Raw genomic sequence first — 19586 nt, 5'->3', positions numbered from 1 at the left:
CGCTAATAGGCGACCACTATTAGACCAGTAACTATGCAGAGTTTTAAACTTGTAACTGTAACCTCTCCTCACGTTGCCGGTTTTGCAGCTCGAAAAACATGGTCTGATCGCCGGAACGGAAGTCCTCCTCCCCACGCTGGATGTGACCCGGGGATAACCCGGCAGTGATGTCACCGCTGTTTATATAAGAGCGCCCCGCAGCCAGCCGCTTCCTCTTCCTATCTGACTTTGTTCCGAGGTGCTCTGTCCTTCGATCGAAGCTAAGGCCGAATCCCAGCCGGCGACTAGCACCATCCAACCCGCCATGGCATCCACATCCGAGCTGGCCTGCATCTACAGCGCTCTCATCCTGCACGACGATGAGGTCACCGTGACCGTGAGTAGCGCCGCCGCCATTTCGTGGGGTGGGGGCACACGAGCCATTTTATGTTGGAGGGGAGAAGTACAGGCCGACCCGAGGCTGGTGGAAACCGGTGCTGGCGTGGTTCCGCGACCCGGCTCCGTTCTGGCCCCACGTGCTGGATGCCTGAGGGCGGCGGTCGGTCTGGAACGGCAGCCCCGCTCGGCTGCGGCTGGTTGTCGGTGCTCGGGCCTGCATTGAATTGTGCTGAAACCTGCAGTGTGCCTGGCTGCTCCACTTTCTCTTTCGTTTTCCATTATTCACGCCGTTTGTTCTGAGACTCCCAAGTTCCCCCAAAAATCCAGTATTTCAATATTTGTCGGAACGATCTAACATATTCGATCTTATATATTTTGCAAACTACTAAATTTGCCTAAGCGCTTGTACATTCTGTTTAGTTTCTTGATTTAAAACTAGGCATCAACTTCTGGTCATTACTGTACTTCGTTAGATTTTAGACACTGCATTTGCTTCATGAGTTACCTGATAGCGAACATCCCTTTGGTATCCTTCCCCCTAAGGTTTAGTTCGGGTAATATTTTGATATTAGTGGGCGATCATAGTCTCATGACCACAATTGTTCCTGGCAACATTTTCTACATAAGTGGTTTGCCATTGCCTTCTGGTTAGTTAGTGTCTTTACAAGATGGGTGACCCCAGCCATTATCAATACTCAGTGGAGATGTCTGATCGATCTCATAAACAGGACTTGTGGTATGACCATCCACCACCAGGAGGAATTTCAATGCACCCTGTTGTATATGACAGTAAACTAATATAAATTTAAGAAAGAGGAGGATGAGAAGTTAGAAGCTAGGTGAGGCAAAGTATTTACTACCTTTTGAGGTGGAAGATCTGGGTAATGCTGCATCCTTTTTCTTAAAGTATTTGTGCACCTGTTGCACTAATAATGGTGATAAACTTGTTTTTTTTTTCATTTATTTGAACATAATAAACCACCTTCAAATTCTGATTATGAAGTGGCTTAATCCTGAACTGTATTTGTGTTCCATTTGGCTGGAATAAACTTTAATGCAGTTTTTACATTGTTTCTTTCAGGAAGACAAGCTCAATGCCCTCATCAAGACAGCTGGAATTAATGTCGAGCCTTTCTGGCCCAGTCTGTTTGCTAAGGTAATGTCAAAATGTGTTACTTCTTTAGTTTGTCCATTGTTTCTTATAGATGAACAAATTTATTTCTCAATGTCCCTCTGGTTGATTCTTTAATTCCCACCATCAATTAAGTTTCCTCCTGAACTCGGTGTCATTTTTTGACTCTGGCCAACCATAAATGCAATTGTTTTTGTCCCTTGATACCATTTTTTAATCTGGCAAGCCCTTGGCTCAAAACTTTAGTTATTCAAAATTGTTTTAATTTGCCGTTACTTTTTCAGCCAACTTCTGCTGTTAGTGATGATTTATAAATTGTCATCCGCTGCACTGTGTAAAGATGTACTCGTCTATATCTGCTTAATAAGTGGACTCCTTGTCTAATGTGTTTCAGGCTTTGGCAAACGTTGACATTAATAGTCTGATCTGTAGTGTTGGTGCTGGTGGTGGAGGAGGTGGTGCTGCTCCTGCTGCCGCAGCTACCACTGCTGCTGCTCCTGCTGGTGAGTGTTTTAGCCGTCCGTTTACTTAATTACAACTATTCTTGTTTTGGTAACTCTGTTTCAAGGAACTGAGGTGTTTTTTCCTCTTGCAGCGGAAGAGAAAAAGGAAGAGAAGAAACAGGAAGAATCTGAGGAGTCTGATGATGACATGGGTTTTGGTCTCTTTGATTAAGTGCCATGAAGTATTTGTTACAAATAAATAAATAAATACAAATTATTTTTGAATGACAATGAATACACACAAGCCAGTTATTGCAATAGCTGTCCTGACCTTTGCATTTAAAAGCATTATTTGGAAATGTGTGGCATTTCCTCGTGATTTAGCAATGATAATGCGTTATCTTACTGCTATTTTTGTGCTAGGGTGTATCCCTTGTCAGAACAGGGTCTTTGGCATCATGGTCGCCATACACATGGATCAATTTTAGCTAATCCCATTTGCCTGCAGGAGGTCCATGTCTATTCCCTGGCTGTATCGGGTTACCCCTCCACACTCCAAAGAAAAACAACTCAATTTTTTCCCAACCTGCGACTTTAAATCAGAACCAGGTTTAATATCTCTGGCATAGGTCATGATCTCTGTGAAGTTATGCCATCAGGTTGGAGGTTACCCAGGTGGAATATAAACTAGAGTTCATGGGTTCAGTGTCCATTTGGAAATCGGATAACAGCAGAACGAAGCTGTTTCTGAATTGTTAAGTGTGTTTCTTTGGGGTTCGGTACTCCTTTCCAATGTTTCCTCTTGGGTGTTGGCTGCGCACACATCTTTTGCTACGAGTACAAAGTTTGTGTTGTGAGGATGGACTTTAGGAGCCAGGGAGCTGAGGAGCTGCTGCTGAAACAACAGTATTTTTGTTCTGTTGACTGATGTTATTAATGTATTAAAATTAATGGTTTGATAATTCTCAAATGGTGTTTATTTCACTTCACAATACACTGACTTGCTCCTGACTCGGGAGTGGGCAGTAGTTCCTGAGCTCCCCAGGTCCTTAAGTCCATCATGATGCAACTTCTTTGTACAATTCCTTTGTGTTCTTGTAACAAAAGATATGTGTACTAACACCTCAGAGGGAACATTGGTAGCAATGGGAAGAGGCATGTCCTGGGTGATGGGGGTCCCAATGATGCACACTGCCTTTATGAGCCATTGCAGATGTCTTGGATACTAAGGAGGCTCGTGCTCATGATTCAGTTGACAATGCTGCAGCTTATTTCAATCCTGCACAGTGGTGCACCTCCCACCAAACCAGATGACATGGCCAGTTGGAATGCTTTCCACAGTGCGTTCATAGAAATATTCAAGTGTTCTAGGTGACATACCAAGTCTCAGACTCCTAATGAAACAGCTATTGACTCTGGGCATTTGATTCACTCTTTCCACTGATGCCTCTATGTGTTCCCTTACCCTTTCTGAAGTATGAAATTAGTTCCTTGACCTTGCATTAAGTACAAGGGTTGTTGCTGTGACACCACTCACTCAACCTGTTGGTTTATCTCACTCCTGTATGCCCTCATTAAGATCTGAAATTCTGCCAGCAATAGTATCATCAAAAAATTTATAGATGTAAATTGAGCTATACCTACTACACAGTCATGGGTGTAGAGAGTAGAGCAATGGGCTAAGCACATGTCCCTGAGGTGTGGGAGTATTGATTGTCAGCAAGGTGGAGATGTTAATTTTGGCCTGTACAGATTGTGGTCTTCCAATATGGAAGCTGAGGATCCAGCTGCAGAGGCCCAGGTTCTGGAGTAGATGGGCAATAGTCGTTAAGGCAGCTCACCCTTGTCTTGGGCAAAGCAGGTTATGACTTAAGACTAGCAGTAAGAGATTGAAAATGTCTGAATACCTCTGCAGTTGGTACAGATTTTCAGAACTGTACCAGGTACTTGCACCTTGTGAGGGTTCACCTTGAAAGCCAGACGTCTACCTCTGAGACAGATCACTGGGTCACCGAGTGCTGCAAGGATCCTTATAGCTGAGGCTTTATTCTGCCTTTCAAAGCGAGCATAAAAGCTTGCCTGGGAAACAAGCATCACTGTCATTCATGATGATGGGTTGGCTTTGTGGGAAGAACGTATACCTTGCCAGAGTTCACATGCATCCTGGTGAATCCCTTTAACATCTTGTGTAATTTTAATCTGATTGGTGTCAAACTATAACCTTTTGTGCTTAACCTTTTCATTCATGATGGATATTGATCCTGCAGTAAAAAAAATGCAAGGTTTTTGGATAGGCACAGTACTGAGATGAGTTCAAATTCACGTGCTTGAATACTGATGATAGCTCCAAAACCTGGGCCTCCGCAACTGGATCCTTTATGTACCAGGCCACAGTCAGTACAGATTGGAAGACTTGGACAATCAACAATGGTGCACCTCAGAGATGTATGTTCTGCCCACTGCTGTATTGAATTGACTTCATTTTTTTTACATCCTTCACATACATGAGTAAGAATCTTTTATGTCTGTCTAAATGTGCAATATATAGTAATTTGTAATAAATAGTTCTTACAACAGGGCAGTTAATATAGCATAGAAATACAATTGTATCAGCATGAATGTGTATGCCAATGAACTTAAAGCTAGTCATTCTCAAACTCAGATCCACTGATGTCAATGGGGGCGTTAGTCTGTCTCTGTTCCTCCTGTTTTTTTTTGTGACATTGAGGAAGAGGTTGTTTTCTTGACACCACTGTGTCAGGGTGATGACTCCTTTGTAGGCTGCCTCGTTATTATTTGAGATAGGCAAATCAATTAGTATCATCAGCAAATTTAATTAGCAGATTGGAGGTGTGGGTGGTGACACAGTCATGGGTATACAGAGAGTAAAGGAGGGGCAGAGGTGAGGGAGCCCACTCTTACACCTGCTGGCAATCAGACAGGAAGCCCAGGATCCATCTACACAAGGCAGGGTGAAGGCCTCGGTCTCTGAGCTTCTTGTCCAGCTTGGAGGGAATTACGGTGTTGAATGCTGAACTGTAGTCCAAGAATAGCATTCTCACATAAGCATCCTTCGGGTGTGTAAGAATGGTGAGTAGAGCTGTGGTTATTGCATCAACTGTTGATTAGCTGTGCCGGTAGGTGAATTGTAGGGGATCCAGTGTGGGTGGTAACATGCTGCAGACGTTATCCTTGACCAGCCTCACAAAGTATTTACTTACTGAGGTGAGTGTGACAGAATGCTAGTCATTCAGTCATGTTATCTTGGGTATAGGTACAGGGACAATGGTGGATGTTTTGCTGTATACCCACAACTTGGCTAGATGCAGCTCAAACATCATCTATAAATGTGCTACTGACAAGTTTTGGGGAATTTTAACCAGGCCAGTCTGAAAAAAAAACAATTACTATCAACAGATCACTTGCAATACCAGAGGAAACAACATACTGGACCATTGTTACACACCCACCCAAGGATGTCAGTGACCCTCATTGCTCGCGATGGACGCACACACACAATGCAATACGTAATAATAGAAGTAAACTAGTGAATCACTGTAAGTATATAAAATAGTTAATTAAACAACTAGTGCAAAAACAGAAATAAAAATAGTAATAAGATAGCGTTCATGGGTTCAATGTCCATTCAGAAATCAGATGGCAGAGGGGGAGAAGCTGTTCCTGAATCACTGAGTGTGTGCCTTGAGGTTTCTGTTGAGAACAAGACATGACCTGGGTGATGGGGGTCCCTAAGGGTGGGTGCTGCCTTCCTGAGGCATCACTCTTTGAAGATGTCCTGGATTCTACAGAGGCTGGTGCCCATGATGGAGCTAGGTTTACACCTCTACAGCTGATTTCAATCCTGTGCGGTTGCCCGCTCCCATATCAAATGGTGATGCAGCCAGTTAGAATGCACTCCACAGTATAGAGAAACAGAAAATCTACAGCACAGTACAGGCCATTCAGCCCACAATGCTGTGCCGAACATGTACCTACTTTAGAAATCACCTAGTGTTACGCATAGCCCTCTATTTCTCTAAGCTCCATGTACCTGTCCAGGAGTCTCTTAAAAGACCCTATTGTATCCGCCTCCATCACAGGCACCAGCAGCCCATTCCATGCACTCTCTGTGTAAAAAACTTACCCCTGCCATTCCCTCTGTACCCACTTCCAAGCACCTTAAAACTGTGCCCTCTTGTGTTAGCCATTTCAGTCCTGGGAAGAAGCCTCTGACTATCCACATGATCAATGCCTCTCATCATCTTATACACCTCTACTATCAGGTCACCTCTCACCCTTTGTCGCTCCAAGGAGAAAGGGCCAAGTTCACTCAACCTATTCTCATAAGGCATGTTCCCAAATCTCTTTTGCACCCTTTCTGTAGTTTCCACATCCTTCTTGTAGTGAGGTGACCAGAACTGAGCACAGTACTCCAGATGGGGTCTGACCAGGGTTCTATACAGCAGTAACATTACCTCTCGGCTCTTGAATTCAGTCCCATGGTTGATGAAGGCCAATGCACCGTATGCCTTCTTAACCACACAGTCAACCTGCGTAGCAGTTTTGAGTGTCCTATGGATATGGACGCCAAGATCCCTCTGATCCTCCACACTGTCAAGAATCTTGCCATTAATACTATATTCTGCCATCATATTTGACCTGTATCTATAGAAATTTGTGAGCGTCTTTGGTGACATACCAAATCTCAAACTCTTAATGAAATATAGCCACTGATGTGGCTTCCTTATCCTATAGCTGCATCGATATGTTGGGTCCAGGATAGATCCTCAGAGATATTGATACCCAGGAACCTGAAATTGCTCACTCTTTCCTCTTCTGATCGCTCTATCAGGATTGATCTGTGTTCCTTCATTTTACCCTTTCTGATACGGTCATAAAGACAGCTTTTGGTACATTGGACTACCTAAATCAAAGTACTAATACAGTTCTTGTTACCTACCTGCAAGAAAATTATCAGTAAAGTTGAGAATAAGAGAACATTTACAAGGATGATGCTGGGACTTGAATATCTGAGTTTGAGGGAAAGATTGAATAAGTTTGGACTTTATTCCCTGGAGTGTAGGAGAATGAAGAGAGATTTGATAGATATACGAAATTATGAGGGGTATAGATAGGGTTAATGCAAGCAAACCTTTTCCAGGGATTGGGTGAACCTAGAACTAGAGACCATAGATTAAGGGTGAAAGATAAAGTGCGGTACAAAAGTGGAATGAACTGCCAGAGTAAGTGGAGGCTGCAGGATCAATGTCAACATTTCAGAGAAGTTTGGATAAGTACATAGACATGAGGGATATTGAAAGCTTTGTTCTCGGTGTGGGTCGATGGGACATTTCAGCATGGGCGAGATGGGCTAAAGGGTCTGTTTCTGTGATCTATGGCTTAAGGGATTCAAATTTGCAATCTTCCTATTCAGTGGTCCTCTCCTAGAACTGAGCACCACAACCTTGTTGTGGTTTGCAGGCTTGCATGACTCAATGATCTGAACAGATATATTGGCAGGAGTCAGGGCTTTATCCTTTGGCTTTTGGTAGGGTCACCCATGCCAAACAGGTCAAAGGGTAGTGGCCTACTAGGAGTTGTCCATTGGTCCTCCAGGTTCGAGGGTTTGGCTAACCACCCTGACTGGTAAAAAAAATGTTATGGAAACAGCAATGAAGAATGCTGCATCTGAGTGTGATGGTATTCCTGAGTCTTCACCTGGGACTTGCATCCTGAGCCACTGATATGATGAAGAAGCCCTGTACACCACCAGAGGTGGAGGACCTTCATTGAAACATGGAAACATAGAAAACCTACAGCACAATACAGGCCCTTCGGCCCACAAAGTTGTGCCGAACATGTCCTTACCTTAGAAATTACTCGGGCTATCCATAGCCCTCTATTTTTCTAAGCTCCATGTACCTATCCAAAAGTCTCTTAGAAGACCCTATCGTATCCGCCTCTACCACTGTTGCTGGCAGCCCATTCCACGCACTCACCACTCTCTGAGTAAAAAACCTACCCCTGACATCTCCTCGGTACCTACTCCCAAGCACCTTAAACCTGTGCCCTCTTGTGGCAGCCATTTCAGTCCTGGGAAAAAGCCTCTGACTATTCACATGATCAATGCCTCTCATCATCTTATACACCTCTGTCAGGTCACCTCTCATCCTCCGTCGCTCCAAGAAGAAAAGGCCGAGTTCACTCAACCTATTCTCATTAGGGATGCTCCCCAATTCAGGCAACATCCTTGTAAATCTCCTCTGCACCTTTTCTATGGTTTCCACATCCTTCCTGTAGTGAGGTGACCAGAACTGAGCACAGTACTTCAAATGGGGTCTGACCAGGGTCCTATACAGCTGCAACATTACCTCTCGGCTCCTAAACTCAATCCCATGATTGATGAAGACCAATACACAGTACGCCTTCTTAACCATAGAGTCAACCTGCGCAGCTGCTTTGAACATCCAATGGACTTGGACCCCAATATCCCTCTGATCCTCCACACTGCCAAGAGTCTTACCATTAATACTATATTCTGTCATCATATTTGACCTACCAAAATGAACCACTTCACACTTATCTGGGTTGAACTCCATCTGCCACTTCTCAGCCCAGTTTTGCATCCTATCAATGTCTCACTGCAACCTCTGACAGCCCTCCACACTATCCACAACACCGCCAACCTTTGTGTCATCAGCAAATTTACTAACCCATCCCTCCACTTCCGCATCCAGGTCACTTATAAAAATCACGAAGGGTCCCAGAACAGATCCCCGAGGCATACCACTGGTCACTGACCTCCATGCAGCATTTGACCATCTACAACCACTCTTTTCCTTCTGTGGGCAAGCCAGTTCTGGATCCACAAAGCAATGTCCCCTTGGATCCCATGCCTCCTTACTTTCTCAATAAGCCTTGCATGGGGTACCTTATCAATTGCCTTGAAATCCATATACACTACATCTACTGCTCTTCCTTCATCAATAAGCTTAGTCACATCCTCAAAAAATTCAAACAGGCTTGTAAGGCACGACCTACCTTGACAAAGCTCTGCTGACTATCCCTAATCATATTATACCTCTCCAAATGTTCATAAATCCTGCCTCTCAGGATCTTCTCCATCAGCTTACTAACCACTGAGGTAAGACTCACTGGTCTATAATTTCCTGGGCTATCTCTACTCCCTTTCTTGAATAAGGGAACAACATCCGCAACCCTCCAATCCTCCGGAACCTCTCCTGTCCCCATTGATGATGCAAGGATCATCGCCAGAGGCTCAGCAATCTCCTCCCTCGCCTCCCACAGTAGCCTGGGGTACATCTCATCTGGTCCTGGCGACTTATCCAACTTGATGCTTACCAAAAGCTCCAGCACATCCTCTTTCTTAATACCTACATGCTCAAGCCAGTGGCATAACAGGCAGTAGAGATGCCACAAATTCTTGCATGGTACACTTGCCAGTTTGATTAGTCTAATGAATATAACGATTAACATTCCCAACCATACCATGACACTAGTTCTCTTCTAACACACTTTTGATATTTTCCCATTTATGCTTTGATAGGCATTACTTAGGGGTCCTAAAGAGTACCTGTCTTTCCCCTGCAGTTTCCCAAACCAATTCCACATAATCCATTGCAGTTAAACTACGGAACACCATCCCACTTCATCTCCCTTTTTCTTTATTCATTCATTTGTGACATTGAATAAACTGGAATCATACAACCATATTTCTGCAACAGCTAATAAACATGTGTGCTGTAATTTTTACACGGATCCTGCATTCATTCAGATAGCCTTAACTTTATACATTTGCTACTTAATCTGGTTCCAATTTCTACTGTAAGTATTTACTTATTTTCTATGCCTTCCTGTGACATTTTGACCTTCACTGACCTGTGCTTATGTTCTCAATTGTTTTACTTAATGCTGTCATTGGCACTCTGTTCATACTTCTTTCCTCTCCCTATTAGTTTAGAGTCTACAACTTTTAAGTACCTAATTCAAATGAAGCCCGCCCTGATGGAAGTAGCTGTTCGCAGTATTTCACTTGCCTAATACAGGTACTAGTTCCTCATGTATCATTATCAATTTACACAACTCTATGGTAATAGTGAATTCCCTAATTTTGGGGAATCTGGAATTCATTGCCACAGACGACTGTGCAGGCCAAGCAGAGTTTGATAGGTTCTTGATTAATAAGAGTGTCAAAGGTTACAAGGAGAAGGCATGGGCACGGGGTTTAGGCGGATAATATATCGGCCATGATGGGATGCTGGTGCAGACTTGATGGGTCAGATGGTCTAATTCTGCTCTTGCGACTTTTGGTCCATTTCCTATGCTGTTTGACAATGTGTACATGGCTCAGGTAATAAACTAAAAATGTAATTTTTAGTGGCTCTGCATTTTTAAAATTTGCTGTTAGTTTGTCAATCCCTCTTCCAATGTCTTCTTATAATGTCTGGATCCTCTCAATACTGGAAAGTGATGTCCTGTGACCTGGTAGTGGAGGAGGCTGCAAACAGACATTGGTGTGGAAATGAAATGGCAACTGGGAGATCCCACATGCTGTGCTGTGCAAACCATGGTAGAGATTGTAACTGTGACTAGTTACAGAATCAGAGTCAGGTTTAATATCACTAGCACATCTCATGAAATTTGTTGTATTGTGGGAGCAATACATTGTAATACATAATAATAGACAATATTGAGGTCCTGTGCATTGTCCATTCAGAAATCTGATAGCAGTGGGGAAGCAGCTGTTCATACAATGTTGAATGTGTCTCTTCAGGCTCATGTACTCCCTCTTGATGCGTTGTAGACGGCCAGTAAGTAACTCCAGTGCTGTATTAATTATGAAGACATACCGCTGATTGCACGGAAACCCCAATAAGTACCACAAGATGGCGCTGGTGTCCCATTGAGAAATAAAATGAACACAAAAGAAATTGGAACAAGAGAAAATCTGCAGATGCTGGAAATTCGAGGAACACACACAAAGTGCTGGAGGAACTCGACAGTCCAGGCAGCGTCTATGGAAAAGAGTACAGTACATGATTCGGGCCGAGACCCTTTAGCAGGACTGAGTCCTGCTGAGTTCCTCCAGCATCTTGTGTGTGTTGAAAAAGAAACATGAGATTTTACACATGCTGCAAAACCAGAATAACACGCACAAAATGGTGGAGAAACTCAGCAGGTTGGCAACATCTATGGAAAGGAATAAAAAGTTGAGGTTATGGGCTGAGACTCTTCAGTACTCGCAGGAATAGGCTGTTCAGCAGCTCAGGCTTGGACCACCATTGAGTAAGATACTGGTTTACTTCAGTGTCACTTTCCTGCACAAATCCCAGATCCCTTAATAGATAACAGAAGTGTCTATTTTTTGAACAGAATAACTGTCTGGGCAGGAAATTGTATCAATTGTGAATGCAAGGAACTACATTGCCTTTACTTCTTTGTTATCTTTATCTTAACAGCAGAAGATTCCTTTAGATAAGATTGTGGCTTGCCTTGGTGGTGAATATATTTTGCGGTGTTGATTGTTATGCAGGGATAGGATTACATCTCCACAGAAAATCTGATTCATTTTCATCTGGGACAACCAACATATTAACACAGAGGAGCTTAAGATCACACAGAACCCATAGTTAGAACTGGTGATAGAATAATGTGTGGAACCCAGAGAGAGCCAAGCAGCCGAAGTGCTACACCTCCTTCCAGTTGATGCAACACTTCACCTGTGAATCTGCTGGGGTGGACTTTTCTGTCTGGAGCTCCTGATGCAGCTTCCACTACATTGGTGAGACCTGTTATAAAATGGGAGACCACCTCATTGAGCACTTCTGCTCCATCCACAACAAGCGGGACTTCCCGGTAGCCAGACAGTTTTAATTCATATTTAATTTAATTTCCATTCCGATGTGTTGGTATATGGCCTCCTCTTCTGCCAAGATGAGGCCACCCTTTGGGTGGAAGAGCAACACCTTATATTCAGTCTGGGTACTTTCCAACCTGATGGCATGAGTATCGATTTCTTCTTCCAGTAAACAAATTCCAGCCCCATCTTCCTCTATTCCCCACTCTGACCTTTTATCTCTTCTCACTTGCCTATTACTCCTGGGTCCCCTCCTCCTTCCCTTTCCCCTCTGGTCCACTCTCCTCTCCTATCAGATTCCTTCTTCTCTAGCTCTTTAACTTTCCCACCCACCTGGCTTCATCTGTCACCTTCTAGCTAGTCCCATTCCCCATCTTTTTATTCTGGCATCTTCCCCCTTCCTTCTCGGTCCTGAACGAGGGTCCAGGACTGAAACATCAACTGTTTATTCATTTCTACAGCTGCTCCAGACCTTCTGAGTTCCTCTGGCAGTTTGTGTGTGCTGCTTTGGATTTCCAGCATCTGCAGACTTTCTTGTGTTCGGGAAATATAAATAGATTCCAAGGCAGGGATCCAATTTTCCACTTTGTAGGACTAAATGCATCAGTCTATGTAGACCCACTACTTTGGCATTCATGACCATAAAATTACATTGCACACTACTTTCTGAGGCTGAATGAAGCACTCAGAAGACATAGATATGATAAAGAACCATTCACTATTTTCAGCAATGTCTTTTGGCATGCTCTGCCTGAAAGAATAATGGAAGCAGATTTAATAACAATTTCAAAAGGAAATCAGACAAATAGCTTGAGGGAGAAAATGGGACACATGAATGAGCTTAACCGTCTTTTTCAAAAGCCTCGCTCAGCCACAACAGGCTAAACAATTGCCCCTTCTGCAGTAGGATTCCACGTATGATATGCATTTGAAAACATTGCAAATCTTCATTGTTACTACGTAAAAGTAATTAGATTCACTATTTCAGTTGCTTCTATTTCAAGATTTGTCCAGGATCAAATCTTTATTGACTTTTGACAGATAATGTAAAATATAACAAATTAATATAAATAATGAGATGCAACAGAAATACTTAATAGGAATATTAATAAAGTATAATAAATTAAGGCAGTTAGATAATCTTTGTAATTAATGTATTTCTACAAAGCTGCATCAATTATTTTCCCTTACCACAACTCTGTTCACCAGATTTACAGCCCTCGTCTGTCCAGGAAAGCAGTTGAAGCTTCCTCACTAAATATATTTAAGAAACAGTTAGAGAGGTTTTTACATAGTAAGGGAATTAAGGGTTATGGGGAAAAGGCAGGTAGATGGAGCTAAGTTTTCGGACAGATCAGCCATGATCTCATTGAATGGCGGGGCAGGCTCGATGGGCCAGATGGCCTACCCCTGCTCCTGTTTCTTATGTTTCACCCCAGTTTATTCTCTAACACACTTTATTTCTTCTAATTCTGCTGCAGTTGCTCCTCTCGCTACTTTTCCTCTTCTGCTTCATTCCATTTTAAAATCACATCATATTTCTCTTCATATCACACCCCACTGAACATTTGTTTGTTAAGTTATTCTCTCCTCGGATTTGTCTTCCTTCCGACTTTCCTTCTTTTGGTGGGCACTTCAGCTCATGTGAGAATGACCAAGATAGTTCAGCAGCTATCAAGGAGGTTAGAACCTGTGGTATTTATTCTCCAGCGTTTGCTGAAAAATGATTATCAACTACCAATCCATTTCTCTCACATTCATGCGTCTATTTAAGCATCTCTGAAAAGTCCCTTCTGTATCTGCCTTTACCGCCTTGCTGGATGGTGCATTCCAGGCATCCACCACTCTCTGTGTGAAAACACATGTCTCTCATATCCCCTTTGAACTTAACCCCTTTCACTTTAAATGCATGCCCTCTTGTATTAGATATTTCAAACCTGGGCAAAGATACTGTCTCTCAACTTTATCTATCTTAAAATCAGATCTCATCAGCCTCCAGCATTCCAGAGAAAACAACACAAGTTTGTCCAACATCTCTTTATAGAACATGCTCTCTAATCCAGAGAGAATCCTGGTAAACCTCTTCTGCATCCTCTCCAAAGCCTTGTCATCTTTCTTATTATGAGTGATCAGAACTGTATGCAATATTCCAGATGCAGCCTAGCTAGAATTTCATAAAGCTGCAACATCCTGCCTTTTGAACTCAATGCCTTGACTAATAAATGCCACATGCCTTCTGAACCACCCTATCAACCTGTGTAGCCACTTTCAGGGAGATATGAACTTGGATCCCAAGGTTTCTCTGCTCATCAATACAGTTAACGGTTTAGCCTTTAAGAGCGTATTGTCTCTTTACATTTGACCTATCAAGGTGCAACATTTCACATTTGGACAGGTTAAACTCTATCTGCCATTTCACTGCCCATATCTGCAGCTGATCTATATCCTGCTGTATTCTTTGCCAGTCTTCTATGCTATCCACAACACCACCAATCTCCGTACCATCTGCAAACTTATTAACCCATCCATTTACATTTTCATCCAGGTCACTGAGAACATCACAACAGCAAAGGTCCCAGTGCAGATCCCCGCAAAACACCACTAATCACAGATCTTCGATTCTAGAATAAGTCCCATTGAACACTACTCTGTCTTCAATGGACAAGCCAGTTCCGAATCCAAGCAGTCAATTCACAATGGATCCTATGCATCTTAATTTTCTGGACAAGTGTCCCATGAGGGACTTACATCATTGGTGCGAATGTGTACCTCACCTTCACCCTTTGAGAATATCCTGTAGCTGCTCTGAGGCAACACACCATCCTGGCCTCTCTTTCGCAGACACAGAATCTCTGGTCTGTCCCCCAGCTTTCACGTCTCCAATCACTATCACTCTTCCTAACTTTACCCTTCCTTGTTGAGCCTCAGAGCTGGCCACAGTGTCACTGGCCTGGCTGATGCTGCTGCACTCTGACAGTTCATCACACCCAGCAGCATCCAAAGGGGCATATTGTGCTTGTTGCTGAGGCCACAGGGGAAACCCGCACTGATTACTTGCTCCCCTTGCTTCTTCTGGTGGTCACCAATCTTCTATTTGAAGCCTGCACTCTGGGTGTGACCACCTCAGCAAGAAGTTTCATCTATGGGGTTTTCATCCTCCAGGATGGTTCTGAGTACATCCAGCTCCAGTTCTTCAACCTGGTCAGTAAGGAGCTAAAGTTGGGTGCACTTCCCACAGACATAGTCATCAGGGAGACTGTTTGCTACCCCGAAATCCCACATCCCACTGCCTTAACTACCATTCTGCCTACAATGAATTAAGGACAAAGGATTTACAAACACCAAAAAAAAACTTACCTTTTCTTACCTGTGCCTTCTCTCCGAAACCTTTGAGTTTCACACTCACCTAGGTGACTTACTCGGCCTCTTCCTGCTGAAGCTCCACGAGCCGAAGCTTCAAACCCCCATTTTAGCCATGGCCACTACCTTCTTTTTATTGGTTGTTATTTTGCCAATTTACTTTTAAATATTTGCAGATTTGTCTCTGTTGGACTCCTGCAAAGCTGAACTCGGAAGCACAAACACAGAGACTCAACTCTTGTTCAAAGGTCCTGATCCAAATCTTGTTGCCCGCCCCCCCTCATGACTGTGAAGGTGAAACTAACAAGTTGACAAACAGATTTACTTCTTTTTCAAATGGTATCTGGCTTTGTGGTTGCTGTTGGAAATGCACTTATCTAAACTAGTAAAGTGTCTTTAGTCTCACTTGATTTCTCAGACAGATTTAAATTGTAATTGTCGATTGGTGCCAGTGTTAACTTCACTCACATAACCATTTCCAAGCCAGATCTCACTGTGTTAATTCGTCCCAACACTGATGTCTCCCTCATCTGGTGCTGATTCCAATTGTTTTTATTAAGGTCTATTCTAATGAGGGTTGCAGATCTACTTGCACTGATTGTCTGGCATTGTTGAGGCACATGCTGTTCAGTTTTGAGTCAGATTGAGAGATGTGGGTGAAACCAAAATCACACACTCAGAATCAGAATCAGGTTTAATATCACCAGCATACGTTGTGAAATTTGTTAACTCTGCAGCAGCAGAACAATGTGATACACAATGATATAGAAAAAAGAACTGAATTATAGTAAGTATACAGTGGCATGCAAATGTTTGGGCACCCCTGGTCAAAGTTTCTGTTACTGTGAATAGCTAAGCAAGTAAAAGATGAACTGATTTTCAAAAGGCATGACGTTAAAGATGACGCATTTCTTTAATATTTTAAGCAGGAAAACTTTTTTATTTCCATCTTTTACAGTTTGAAAATAACAAAAAAGGAAAAGGGCCCGAAGCAAAATTTTGGACACCCTGCATGGCAGTACTTAGTAACACCCCCTTTGGTAATTATCAGCTTGTAAATCCAGCTAAGAGTCTTTCAATTCTTGTTTGGGGGATTTTCGCCCATTCTTCCTCGCAAAAGGCTTCTAGTTCTGTAAGATTCTTGGGCCATCTGCATGCACTGCTCTTTTGAGGTCTATCCACAGATTCTCGATGATGTTCAGGTCAGGGGACTATGAGGGCCATGGCAAAACCTTCAGCTTGCGCCTCTTGAGGTAGTCCATTCTGGACCTTGAGGTGTGTTTAGGTTTGTTATCCTGTTGTAGAAGCCGTCCTCTTTTCATCTTCAGCTTTTTTACAGACAGTGTGATGTTTGCTTCCAGAATTTGCTGGTATTTAATTGAATTCATTCTTCCCTCTACCAGTAAATGTTCCCCGTGCCACTGGCTGCAACACAGGCCCAAAGCATGATTGATCCACTCCCATGCTTAACAGTTGGAGAGGGGTTCTTTTCATGAAATTCTGCACCCTTTTTTCTCCAAACATATCTTTGCTCATTGTGGCCAAAAAGTTTTATTTTAACTTCATCGGTCCACAGTACTTGTTTCCAAAATGCATCAGGCTTATTTAGATGTTCCTTTGAACCTTTTGAATACAACTTTTTGGCTGCAATGAGCAAAGGTATGTTTGGAGAAAAAAGGATGCAGAATTTCATGAAAAGAACCCCTCTCCAACTGGTAATACAGGGGTGGATCAATCATGCTTTGGGCTTGTGTTGCAGCCAGTGGCATTGGAAACATTTACTGGTAGAGGAAAGAATGAATTCAATTAAATACCAGCAAATTCTGGAAGCAAACATCATATCGTCTGTAAAAAAGCCGAAGATGAAAAGAGGATTGCTTCTACAACAGGATAACAAACCTAAACACACTTCAAAATCCACAATGGACTACCTCAAGAGGCGCAAGCTGAAGGTTTTGCCATGGCCTTCACAGTCCCCTGACCTGAACATCATCGAGGATCTGTGGATAGACAACAAAAGAGCAGTGCATGCAAGACAGCCCAAGAATCTCACAGAACTAGCAGCCTTTTGCAAGGAAGACAGTGAAAATCCCTCAAACAAGAATTGAAAGACTCTTAGCTGGCTAAAAAAAGTATTTACAAGCTGTGATACTTGCCAAAGGGGGTGTTACTAAGTACTGCCATGCAGGGTGCCCAAACTTTTGCTTTAGGCTCTTCTCCTCTTTTTGTTATTTTGAAACTGTAAAAGATGGAAATAAAAAAGTTTTCTTGCTTAAAGTATTAAAGAAATGTGTCATCTTTAACTTTTGGAAATCAGTTCATCTTTTACTTGCTTAGCTATTCACAGTAACAGAGATTTTGACCGGGGTGTCCAAACTTTTGCATGCCGCTGTACATATGTTAAATATTTAAATTAAATAAATAGTGCAAAAAAAAGTGAGGTGTTCATGGGTTCAATGTCCATTCAGAAATCGGATGGCAGATGGGAAGCTGCTGCTTCTGAATCACTGAGTGCGTGTGCCAACAGGCCTCCTGGTAACAATGAGAGAAGGGCATGTCCTGGGTGGGGGGGGGGGGGTGGTCCTTAATGATGGATGCCACTTTTTTGAGGCATCGCTCCTTGAAAATGCCTTGGATACTATGGAGGCTAGTGCCCATGATGAAGCTGTCTAATTTTATGAGTCTCTGCAGTAGCAACCCCCGCCCCGCCCCCAATAACAGACGGTGAAGTGGCCAGTTAGAACGCTCTCAATGGCACATCTGTAGAAATTTGTGAGTTAGATGACATACCATATCTCCACAAAATTCCTAATGAAATATAGCCACTGTTTTGCCTTCTTTATAGCTGCATTGATATGTTGGGACCAGGTTAGGGCCTCAAGAGATATTGACACGCAGCAACTTGAAATTGCTCACTCTGTCCACTGGTGTATGTTCTCTCAACTATCCTTTAATAAGTTCACAATCAACTCTTTGGTCATATTGACGTTGTGCAATGTTGTTGCTGCAACACCCCTCAACTGGCTAGTATGTCTGGCTGCTGTACACCCTTTGTCTCCATCTGAGATTCTCCCAACAATGGTTACAGATGGCATCTGAGCTATACCTGTCCACACGGTCAGGGGTATAGATAGAGTAGAGCAGTGGGTTAAGCACACATCGCTAAGGTGTGCCAGTGTTGGCTGTCAGCGAGGTGGAGCTGTTATTTCCAATCGGCACAGATTGCAACCTTCCAGTGAGGAAGTAGAGGGTCCAGTTCCAGTGGAAGGTACAGAGGCCCAGGCTTTGGAGCTTTTCAGTCAGGACTATCAGAATGCCGGTGTTTAATGCTGAGCTGTAGTCAAGAAATCGCATCCCAACATAGATATTCGTATTGTCTGGAAAACCAAGGCTGCACGGACAGCCAATAAGAACGCATCTGCCATTGGCCTATTATGGCGATAGGCAATTTGCAGTGGTACCAGGTCCTTGCTGAGGCAGAAGGTGATTCCAACCATCTCCAGCCTCTCAAAGCACTTCATCACCATACACGTGAGTGCTACTGGATGATAGCGTTTAAGGCAGCTCACAATGCTCTACTGGGCACTGGTATAATCGTTGTTCTTTTGAAGCAGGTGAAGCTTCCGATTATAGCAATGAGAGACTGAAAATGTCTTTGAACACTCCTGTCAGTTGGTCGGTCCTGGTTTTCAGAGTCTTACCAGGTACTCCATTGGGGCCTGCCGACTAGCAAGGGTTCCTCGTCCTTAAAGATCACAACGCTGACCTCCAAGACAGAGATCACAAGGTCATCGGGTACTGCAGGGATCCTCATAGTTGTAGTTTTATTCTCCCTTTCAAAGTGAGCATAAAAGGTGTTCAGCTCGTCTGGGGGTGAAGTGTCACTGCCATTCTACTCACTATACGGGTAAGAGATGTTCTTTCCTCTCATTGGCAGAATAAGTGGGGTCAACTAGAACTGTGCACATGGTAAGTACATTGATGACAGATGAAGGAATAGGAAGATATGTACATATGCGATCCCACAGTTGCTGGAAATCTTGCACAACACAAACACAAAATGCTGGAGGAACTGAGCAAGTCAGGCAGCATCTATGGAGATTATTTACCAGAGGATGTGAGTCAGACCAAGCAAAAAGTGACAAAGGTAGGATAAACTAAATGAAGGGTCTAAAAGCTAGCAGAGGGAGTTAACTGTGAAGTATAAATTCACCCACTTTAGATTTGATGACAACAAAAAGAATCAACATAATGCTGAAACACCACGTGCTGTGGTGCCATAAGATTTATAAATCCATTTTGGTAAAAGCTTTTACACAAGTGCATTAGAATATTTCCAACCTCATCTCAAAGGGATTGTGCACAATAGTGTACAAGTCCTTTGTCAAAGCCTAGC

At 43.1% G+C, this 19586-nt stretch overlaps 1 protein-coding gene across 1 annotated transcript; it reads left to right on the top strand.

The window, feature by feature from the left end:
* Nucleotides 1-205: 205 nt before the first annotated feature.
* On the top strand, nucleotides 206-2230 carry rplp1 (ribosomal protein lateral stalk subunit P1). Its single transcript, XM_063058546.1, has 4 exons — nucleotides 206-376; nucleotides 1460-1534; nucleotides 1905-2013; nucleotides 2106-2230. The coding sequence occupies exons 1-4, from the start codon at nucleotides 305-307 to the stop codon at nucleotides 2183-2185; spliced, it is 336 nt and encodes a 111-aa protein (XP_062914616.1). The 5' UTR covers nucleotides 206-304; the 3' UTR covers nucleotides 2186-2230.
* Nucleotides 2231-19586: the final 17356 nt, after the last annotated feature.

Source organism: Mobula hypostoma, chromosome 1 (genome assembly GCF_963921235.1).
Source record: "Mobula hypostoma chromosome 1, sMobHyp1.1, whole genome shotgun sequence".
Classification (NCBI taxonomy): domain Eukaryota; kingdom Metazoa; phylum Chordata; class Chondrichthyes; order Myliobatiformes; family Myliobatidae; genus Mobula; species Mobula hypostoma.
This window is presented reverse-complemented; position numbering and strand designations above follow the sequence as displayed.

What these genes read in the sequence shown, in the direction of transcription:
- rplp1 (XM_063058546.1), top strand. Translation starts at nt 305, where the DNA reads ATGGCATCCACATCCGAGCTGGCCTGCATCTACAGCGCTCTCATCCTG. An exon ending in ACGATGAGGTCACCGTGACC is followed by an intron (nt 377 to 1,459) that starts GTGAGTAGCGCC and finishes TGTTTCTTTCAG; the next exon opens with GAAGACAAGCTCAATGCCCT. An exon ending in GGCCCAGTCTGTTTGCTAAG is followed by an intron (nt 1,535 to 1,904) that starts GTAATGTCAAAA and finishes AATGTGTTTCAG; the next exon opens with GCTTTGGCAAACGTTGACAT.